General features: G+C 38.3%; 2 protein-coding genes and 1 long non-coding RNA gene across 5 annotated transcripts in view; 2 read left to right on the forward strand and 1 right to left on the reverse strand.

Moving 5' to 3' along the window:
* The first annotated feature begins 2213 nt into the window (after positions 1 to 2213).
* On the forward strand, positions 2214 to 3326 carry LOC107271549 (probable DNA replication complex GINS protein PSF2). Its single transcript, XM_015747692.2, has 4 exons — positions 2214 to 2695; positions 2779 to 2887; positions 2946 to 3107; positions 3188 to 3326. The coding sequence occupies exons 1-4, from the start codon at positions 2451 to 2453 to the stop codon at positions 3248 to 3250; spliced, it is 579 nt and encodes a 192-aa protein (XP_015603178.1). The 5' UTR covers positions 2214 to 2450; the 3' UTR covers positions 3251 to 3326.
* A 108-nt stretch (positions 3327 to 3434) lies between these two features.
* The window catches only part of LOC107271545 (TNF receptor-associated factor 4), a 16751-nt gene continuing 10054 nt past the window's right edge, over positions 3435 to 10131 (reverse strand). For both annotated transcript variants that reach the window (XM_015747687.2, XM_015747685.2), the window contains exons 2-6: positions 6081 to 6185; positions 5750 to 5911; positions 5340 to 5657; positions 4975 to 5235; positions 3435 to 4885 (exon numbers count right to left, since the gene is read on the reverse strand). In XM_015747687.2, coding sequence (XP_015603173.1) covers positions 4532 to 4885; positions 4975 to 5235; positions 5340 to 5657; positions 5750 to 5911; positions 6081 to 6152 — 1167 coding nt within the window. In that variant the 5' untranslated portion in view covers positions 6153 to 6185 and the 3' untranslated portion in view covers positions 3435 to 4531. The remainder of the gene's footprint in view (positions 4886 to 4974; positions 5236 to 5339; positions 5658 to 5749; positions 5912 to 6080; positions 6186 to 10131) is intronic.
* On the forward strand, positions 6208 to 8034 carry LOC112494925. Of its 2 annotated transcripts, XR_003060949.1 has the most exons (4): positions 6208 to 7040; positions 7116 to 7238; positions 7345 to 7633; positions 7851 to 8034. It is a non-coding gene; the product is annotated as an uncharacterized LOC112494925 (long non-coding RNA). The 2 variants fall into 2 exon arrangements; XR_003060948.1 differs by having other exon boundaries at positions 7345 to 8034.

Raw genomic sequence — 10131 nt, forward strand, 5'->3', positions numbered from 1 at the left:
TTCGAGAATTGAATTTCAAACTATATTAGGAATAGGTGAAGGATGCAGTTAGGACGAAGGAGAGTAAGAGAGAGACAGAACTCATTCGTACTCTGGGATATTCGCATAGGGCCTCCTGGGCATGATATGTGGCGCCATCTCTGAGAGAACGAGTGAACTTTCTCGAATAAAATAATTCCGAATTCAATTTAAAAATCCCATCGTCGAAATTTCAATGAGTAAATCTTATTAAAGAATTCGCATTAGTTCGAATTTTCGCCGATAAGAGGGCAGCACCTCCTGGGCATGATATGTGGCGCCATCTCTGAGAGAACGAGTGAACTTTCTCCAATAAAATAATTCCGAAAGTAATTCGAAATTCAGCTGTATCACGCTGGTACAGATAAAACTGCGATAGGGCACTTTCAAAAAATCCCTTTACTTTTTGCAACATGCAGATGGAATGAAAGTAATAGCAGAGAAAATGCAGCATAGCCGAGAAGAGGTGTAGAAGCATAAGGTTGGAGGAGAAGGAGAAGGATGCTGTTAGGACGGAGGAGTGTAAGAGAGAGACAGAACTCATTCTTACTCTGGGATATTCGCATAGGGCAAAAGAATATCAACGTGTGTATGTGTTTAAAGATAATTTATTCAACAAATGCAATAATGATACAGTATACGAAGTACAGGTGTACATATATAGTCCGCGAAAGATTAGTAATATCAATGCCATTATAAATATATTAAAATATATCACTACAATATAATATACTTGTGGTATGTTACATGCGCTACCACTTTAAACTTTTCTTTTTCCAAAAGACATTTTAAAAACTTAGTTTTGAAGATTATACCAGGAGGAGAGTGATGGAGAATAGGAAAGAATAGGAGATTCAAAAAGTGTATAAGTGTTAGAAGATAATTTATTCGACAAATGCAATAATGATACAGTATACAAAGTACAGACATACATACAGACATACGAAGTACATAGTATACAAAGTGCAGTAATGCATACAGACATACACATACAGCCCGCGAAAGATTTGTAATAACTGTACCATTAAAGATATATTACATATATCACTATACAATGAAAAGTGAGAGGAAACAAAGCGAAACGAGAGAAAAGAAATGAAGATAGAAATAGAAAAGTGAAGAAGTAGAAAAGTAAAGAATAGAGTTATAAAAGTGGAAAAATAATGAGAAAATAGATAAATAAGAAAGTGAAGAATGAAAGATAAAGAAATAAGGAATTAATGAAGAAATAAATATAGAAGAAGAAGAAGGTTGGAAATGGATATAGAAATAAAGAAGTGAGAATAAGATAATAAAAGAGAAATGATATAAGTGAAAATAATAAAGTAATGAATATAGAAATAAAGAAGTTAAGAAGTAGAAAAGTAAGGAATATAAAAGTAGAGAAGAAATTAAGAAAGAGATAAATCAGAAAGTAAAGAATGACAGATAATGAAATATGAATGTAAAGAAGAAATAAATATAGAAAGAGAAGAATGTTGAAAGTGAATAAGAGTAACGATTCCAAGAGACCAGTATAGGAGACCGGCTCGAGGAAGAATGAGCGCTCGGAGTCCGGACGCTGCCTCCTGCGCTCAGCCCCACTCTCCGCCATCTCCCACTCCCAGAGTCCTGCCGCGACGAATTTGCCCGCATACAATTTTGGGCAACTTCCAGTAATTTCTAAATATGCTTGGCCTGAATTTCCGATTTCTGAGTGTTAATATTTTACTTTATTGATTAAATTAATTATTTTAATGTTACAAACACTTAATTTATTAACATTTCAATTTCAATGTAATTTATTTTCGATATTCTACAATTTCAATTCAAATTTTATCTACTCCGTACATTCTGCGAGATTTTTATTTGGCTTCAATTTTATATTTTGAATAAATTTTTAAAGTAAATCAAGATCCAATAATATTTAGTAAAAATTGAGGTGTTACACGGGTGTCAAGTGGCACTTTCTTAAAAATGTCTTAAAAATATTTCAACAATAAGCTTTTTCAATAATTCTTGAGAAGTTCTATATTTCCCGGTCCCGTTCTAAGAGTTGCTTTGTGAACCAGCGGTGGGTAGCGGAGAACCTCTGCCCGTCAAGCTACGCGTGCCTGTTCACGTTCAGCTCGACTACGACGGGATTTGCATTGTCGACGGAGGCGATGATCACAGAATCCTACTTCCAGACTTGCCGCTACGATTAAGCGGCATGATTTTGGTACCGCCGAAAACCGTAGCGTCGTACATCTCCCTGCTCATCTCTGCCGTAGCGTTGTGCATCTCCCTACTCATCTCTGCTCATCTGTTCTTTTATCTCATCTTTAATATTATTTCTTGAAGTTTGATTTCCCGCGCTTTCTAAAATGTCACCTGTTGAGTGTGTAAATTTCACAGTTTAGCCAGTTTAGCAAGATTTTTATAGTGTTTAAAGGATATGTGGCTGATAAGTCATGGATCCGAACGAGGTTGAGTTTTTGGGTGAGAAGCAACTGGTGAGCATTGTGCCGAACTTTAATTTTGATATGATACATTTAATCTCGGGATCTATTGGACCATTTCGTGCTGGTTTACCTGTTAAGATACCAATATGGTTAGCAATTAATTTAAAACAGCAACACAAGTGTCGTATCATAGGCCAAGAATGGATGGATGTAGAAGATTTAAAAAACATCAAAGAAGAGGAGAAAAAATCCAAGTATTAATTTCTTCTTTATTTTCTAAACATTCTCGTGAGAAAGTTATGTTTATAATAATATGATTGGGTCATTATACTTTTAGAGTTTTTACAAAAATGCCTAGTAATCACTATATGGATGAAGTTCACATGCTACTTGGTGCAGCTTCCGATGATATTCCTAATGCAGATGAGATAAGGACTGCGGTGAAGGTATATTTTAGAATTTTTCAGACACCGGTATGTTACGTTGTTGTCTATCTTATTTTAGGATATATGGGATATCAGAATGTCTAAATTGAGAACTTCTATTAACGCATTTTTAAAAAGTGAGGGAACACATGCAAAGCTAGATCATCTTACTGCAATGGAAATTAACAATGTCAGACCATTGCTTCCACATGCACTAGACCAAATGGTTCGATTACAACAGGTACTTTTGTTGGATACAGAAGATCAAAATTATTCTCCTTTTTATTAAACTGTAATAAATTATTTACTTTCTTTTTTTAGATAGGACAAGCATCAGCAACAGCAGATTCGAGGGAAGAATCTCAGAATATGAGCAGCATTTAGTGAAATCATAGCTAATTACCAGTGTTAAATTGCATTTTGTACATCCAGTTTTCAATATATTTTTTGAAACATTTAATTTCTTTTGCTTACAATCCAATGACCCTACTTATTCTTTCTTCTCCATCTGCTATTACGCATACAAAATTGTGAGTGATCATTAGGTTCAATAGTATCATAATACCAATTAAGGTTTATGACATTTTTATTATACTTTCTATTTTCACTTAAATTCATTACGTACAGTCACTAGCATCTCAATCACATTTTCTCCTTATTGCTTACAAAGAGGACTAAAGTGTATTTACATCGGCACAACTAAAGTTATAATCTAGGCATCCGTTCGATAATCGCATTTTTTCTTTTTTTTTCACAGTATTTACATCTTTAGAGTACATTAGAACAACTTTCAAATAATCTTTGATTTTAACCCTTATACATAACTTATTTGAAAATGCTTAGAACTACTCGTACTTTAAATAGGAGTACAAGCGAATTTCCAGTATGTAAACGTAGAGCATTAAGTACGTAGGGTTGGCAATATTAGGGCAATGATTCCTTTTGTAAAAAAAAAAAGAATTAGGTATACAGTGCAGGTAAGAATTTTAGCAGTTGATCAATTAATAATCCTGAGTATTAAAATACTATTATACACTCCACTAGTGGAACTTAACTTCAACTGAATAGTAGCACATGATTTGTTGCAGACAGATAGTTCAAAAGTAGCTAAATGCATATAGGAAATGTGAGACAAGAACCATAGTATAAAAAAGAAACGATGAGATGTATAATAACAATGTTTGGTATTATCAATAAATTACTATAACCAGAAAATAAATCAAATTGTAAAAAAGGAGTCGTGGAAGATTTGTTTTTCAAAACGCTTTCAACACAACAGTGCAAAGCTTTAAAATCTTAACTGACGTGATGTTTTGTTTCAACATTCTCCCATTATATATCACAAGGATATAAGTACCAGTAGTTAAAACATTTCAGATACATATAACTCCCAGTATCCTAACAAGTAATATGTACAAACCGTATATTTCAGGAATAAATCAATAGTAATCATTCTCCTGAACCACGAAAGTGCGAAACTAGTAGAAACTCGTTGCATAATGACGACCTTGGTAAATATTTATCATTCCAAATAAAACACGAAGCTCGGGGTGCTATATAAGCTAAGAAACGGCTTTCCACAATCCTCACTTTACTGACCTAATCCAGATCATTCCTCTTGTAATTGTTATTATCGTCCCAAGGAATTACAATGGTCGTGAAAAGTTAAACCGCAACAATTTTGCTGGGATCGACTTTGACCCTAATGAACATAGTGTCATCCTTGACGAAATGACGTTTTTTTACCATCTCGTGGGAGACAAATCTGGGAAACCCAAAACCTAGGGAATCTGGTTCACGGCTCGGCCTTTGGAAATTCTTCCATGTAGGGTCTGGTATAAAACTCTCGACGATGTTGCAAGCTTTCTCCGCAAGGACGGTTTGATCAAACATTGTGAAGGAGACGCTGTGTGAGAAGGGCCAACGGAGAAGAGCATCATATTCGCCCGGGAGGATTTTTATATATATAGAAATATGACTACCCTCTCCGGTTCCATTTCCATTGAGGAAGACGGATGCCTGTAACAATAGCCAAATAAGATTATTTACTCCGCAAATAGGCGGAAGAGGATATATTTCACTATGATATCGGAAGAGAAAATAATTACCTGTAGCTTGTATCCATATTGACTAGTGTAAAAAGGTGGGCTGACCAACTCCATGCCTTCCTTGGCTTTAGCCTCAGACATCTTTGCTGCGTAATCAGTGATCTTCCATATTAGAGTACCAGTGTAATTGAGTGATAATTTGCTGATTGCTGACTTCAGACTGGTTATTTGATGCTGTTGTTTAGTCACTACACTGCACATAAGACTCAGGTGCATTTTTGCTGATTCTTCAAGATGCTTGTCCAGTGAGAATCTATTACCCTATTATCAAAGCAAATCGAATTAGTTCAATAACAATACCTTGCCCTACTTCGAGCATCATCAATTTCTTTTTATAAATAATGCACACGTATTATGCATATTACCTTAAAGCGACAGCCAGCATCTTTAAAGGTACACGAAAGAAGATGCGTTGTGCAGTGATCCTTGAGATGAACTTCCAAATCTTCTCTTGGTAGTACTGCAGTCTCGCAACGATGTGGACACGCGACGGGGAAACGACCACATTTTGCATGATGTGCACCAAGTGTATCAAAGACAAATTCTTTATTACAATAGCGACAAGCTACTAATCTCTTAGCACATTCGCCTAATTTATGTTGACCTAAATGTCTCCTTTGAACTTTCATACCACATTTGTTTTCGCAGTATAGTGGTTCGTACCCACATGTTCCAGTATGTTTCTGCGAAGAAGAAAAGTAAGAAGAATACAGTTAATGTCAATCCGACACCATTATTCAGAGTTCATGCAAAGATATATTTTGATGATAATCACCTCAAGAGTATGACCAGTAAATTCTTTGGCGCAGAAATCGCATCGTGCCCTTCTCTGGGCACAAGTGTACTTAAGATGATCCTCCATGAGTACTCTTGGAATCATTGCACCGCATTTATTGCTACAGGGCACCGCATCGTGCTTGCAGGTATTGAGGTGAGCCTAAGAAAGGAGCAAAAAGAAGAATGCGTTATCATAATGCAGCCGCGAAACCTCAATATTTCAAAGAGGTTTCTAGTTATTTCTATGCGAAAACCGTTATTTAATAACAGCACTGACTGCAATAGGACATTGTCCACTGATTAAATAAAGGTCGAAGGTCATTATTTACCTTGAGCTTCCTAAGTTCATCTGACCACTTGCAACCGTCCTTATGATGAATGCAGTAAACAATGGATCCCATTATTGCCTTTTGTGCCTCCAAATCTTGGAAGTTCTGTGAACATATAGGAAAAAAATATAAATGAGTTAATCATAAACTTTCAAAGGAATGCACAGGAAGCATCCATCAGGCGCATAGGAAATTCGTGGAAGTAACAAGCATTCTACGATGACATCCCACTATCATTACATACTACATACCAATATTTATTCCACGAGTGATCCTCGATTTCGAGAATTACCGTAATTTCCATGTCGCTGTGTAGTCAAACGCACGTGGGCGTAACCCACGCAATTCTTTGAGTATTCGTAAACCATTGCTCTGCAGTATCCACCATATAAATGCCATACGAATATGACGTGTGGGCAGCGATTAATTAAGTAACAGGTAGTTAACGGTGAGACAGGTATCGGTGATAGCCAAACCGATCATTATAACAAGAACATAATAACCCATGATGAAAACCTTCATTTTTTTTTTAAATAACTATTAGGCCTTATGAAATTATCTAAAAAATCGCCTACGCACAATTTTTTGACAGTTTCTTCAAACTTTCTATATCCACAGCTGGGCTATGTTCTACAATATGAACTTTTGGTTGCCAGGAAGTATCGTATACCAGTCCAAGTTAATTATAAATTTCTATCGACACGATGTCCCTTCTTCTCGTGTACCAATGACATTTGGCAGAGCCTCCCCGACGTTCGGTAATAAAACATAAATTTACTTCCATGAAACGCAGCTTCTCCCAGCATTCTCCGTGGGTGATTATAGCTACACACATGGATGCCTGTGCAGTACATCGTTTCTGGTATAGAAATAGCAGAATGCAATAATGTACACTGGCCACAACGAAGCAGGCGACAGGACCACCACCTCGATACAGTGAGCAACGTGGGAGACGACGTGGTACGTGAAACTGAAGAATAATTTTGGTAGACATTTTTCCTATTACGACTCACGTACGTGATGTGTGTTTTCCAGAAAGTACATTTTCTAATGGAGATCAGCCATTGCCGAAGAAGGGAAAAGAAGTGTCGAAAGACGATATGTAAGAGATTGTGTAAACCGAATGAAATATCCACCGAAATACGTAAGAACTGACAGGTAACGATAACAATCAGTATTTCTAAATGAGTACTCTTACAAAAAAAAATAATAATAATAATAATGCTGCCTTGTAATTTTCAAAATTACTGTCTTATCATTGTAGATTTCTTCTTTACCCTCCGTTGACTCACGTTCCCCATGAGGGATCAGTGCCAGACTAATACGAATTTAACAGACGCATTGTTAAAAGGAAAGCGTTTTCAGAACCGTCATATTTTCACCAGACAGGCATATACCGGTACGTGCAAGCAGTAGCTTGACTTTTCTACGTTAAAGATACGAGAAGACTATACGGACAGGTAGGTGTGCTGGAACCTGTCTCTCTGGCAGCGGATGCAAGTTCGAACCTGCAGAACCTGCAAGGTCGAGGAACCTGACGCAAGCGGTTGTCGGTAAGATATGAACATGCCGAGATTTCATCCCGCTGAAGCCTTTACCAATTGTTATTTATGAGCCCCCCGAGTATAACGGCGGTGGAGAGACAATTTCTTACTTTTTTTTTCATATGTTTCTCTGTGTCAAAAAAAAAAAACAATACGCATCGGAGACCCTGAGATTATTTGACATAAACACAACGACGCCTTTGTCGGCCATCATTAATGTTTCAAGCCACACACACATGGGATCCAGGTGCCTACAGGGTAATTTGGAGCTTCTCAATTGGATTCACGATAAAGGACATGAATAATACAGTTTCTGCAGTAATCGTCGAGGCTTGCCATACAACACTGTATAGATATACAATAAATAATACTGACCGTGCCAGCTGCTGCAACAAAGGTTGTACCTTTTATCCACAGTGAAATCATTACCGGGTATCTCTATGGGCGAACAGAAATTAGATTTGGTTTCGTGTGTAATTCCCAATGAGAATTGCATACCGTTCATGCAATATTACACAGATCTACGTAAACAGACAACGATCACGGTTCCAACCGACAGTGGATTAACGGCCGAATAGCCAAATTTACATTAATTACCACAGAACCCCAAGGGGTGTACGAACTGAGTCAGATAAGAGTTGCTAACGAAAATCAATTTGCGTCAGCAGAGTGTAGGCTATAAGAAAAACGAATGCGTGATTTTCAAGCAGCCTCTTTAAGCTATTCGCGTTATAGCTTGTAGTTTAGGTGGGCTCCTCGTGACATCACCCATAGCCCGCGGCAGTCAGTTACAAGTCCCCCGTGACGTCACGACGAAATAACGGACACCATCTTCGCGTTCCACTTGTCTCCTCTTCTCATGGCGCACCGAAGAGTAACACCTCTTCCCTATGATGTCCCTGAGGCTACGGAGGCACTTGTCCGGAGAGAGGAGTCACGTCGAAAAATTGGCCAGTGCACTCAATTTGCATATTCCCAAAAGAGGAGATCACGTATGACGGGGACTGGGAGAATTTGCCAATATCCTTGGCTAAGGACGTTCCTGAGGTTATCGATCGTATTGGTATCGGGTAAGATTTGCAAGTTAGCACGTTGAACGTTATGCTAATGAGCCATGAATAAAACAAGGACGATCAGACATCCACGGGAATGAAACCAGTTTGACGTTTGAATATTGACGTAAACTATTTGTCCGTTACCAAGGCAGGATTGCCTATCGCTTGACTTACGAATTTATTATGTAACTCGGAACAATGTGACTAAAGGGGTTAATAGGGCTGAGTATAATAGGATAATTGTGTTAGATCGGCAAGAAGACAATCTCATCGAATTGGTGTCGTACGGTTTATCATATAGGCCTGTCTATCGATCGATTATTACATGATACTTCGTGATACCAGCTACACGGGGCTTACTGGACTGAACAGTTGAACACGCGAAGCCCATAATTCACTAAGGAACTGAAAGTCCATTCAAGAATTGTCATGTGCGACTGGGCTCTCTGTGAGCGACATGGCATTTTCACTAGCGTTAACAGTCTCTGGCCGTTGCGTAAGCTTCGAATGCCTGACGAGGCTACGTGTATCGATCTCGATAGAATTCTCGAAAGTTATAGAATACAGACATGCAATATAACTCAAAGTTCAAGACAGGCGTCGATCTTTCGTAGAATCAATGATAAATTTCAAATGTATACCAAATCTTTCACGGCGCCCGGGGATAATTTCAATTAATTAGACGCTTCCCGTGAGTACCCTAGCAGCGTGGAATGAGCGCACGGTAAAAAGAAAAAATTGCTACTATATATATATGGAACGATATTCAAGAGCGTAACGAATACGAGATCAGCCTGTAATCGCTACGCTGAAATCAAAGCATTTCGAACCGTTTTGCTTCGTGACCGTATAGCAACGTGCCGATCCCTTAGCTTCTAAACCAGAAAGATTGAAAACAAAAAGAGGCAATAAAGCGGGAGGATCGCGTGCGAAAGGAAGACTTCCTGTCTGTCCTGTGTTGCCAACCACGACAGCGCGATATTCGCCGAGTAAAAATTCGTCCGGAGTAAATAATCGGCAGAGAGAAAATCTCTCGAGAATCTACGGAGATAAAGATTCCCCGTTACATTCCCAAAATGACGCATCGATACTCCACATGGAAATCAAGTCGCCAATGTGAATTCCTCGAGATAAGAATTACTTTAGGAACGCACCGGCAGATCGCGTGCTACGAGAAAAGGAATCCCCAGGAATATCGTTACCGCCAAGTCTGCCCGATGTAAACTGATAAAAATATCCCCTCAATTAATGAAAGTAATACATAAAATTACAAAGACAACGAATCAACGATCAAAGGGTTATTTCTGCAGGAATGCGTCTAGCAACGTGTGCAGTCATTTCCGGTAATGGTGATTGCCCTCATGGGAAGCTCATACCGTGAGGATACAGTCTCCGAAGAATGGAATGGAAGCAAGGAGGAACCCCCCTCCCTCCCTCCCCCCCCCCCCAACG

Source organism: Cephus cinctus, unplaced genomic scaffold, assembly GCF_000341935.2.
Source record: "Cephus cinctus unplaced genomic scaffold, Ccin1 Ccin1_scaffold0997, whole genome shotgun sequence".
NCBI classification, from domain to species: Eukaryota; Metazoa; Arthropoda; class Insecta; order Hymenoptera; family Cephidae; genus Cephus; species Cephus cinctus.

Excerpts from the sequence above, each read along its gene's own strand:
- LOC107271549 (XM_015747692.2), top strand. The coding sequence starts at position 2,451 with ATGGATCCGAACGAGGTTGAGTTTTTGGGTGAGAAGCAACTGGTGAGC. Across the intron at positions 2,696-2,778 it reads GAAGAGGAGAAAAAATCCAA|AGTTTTTACAAAAATGCCTA; the intron begins GTATTAATTTCT and ends TTATACTTTTAG. Across the intron at positions 2,888-2,945 it reads AGATAAGGACTGCGGTGAAG|GATATATGGGATATCAGAAT; the intron begins GTATATTTTAGA and ends ATCTTATTTTAG.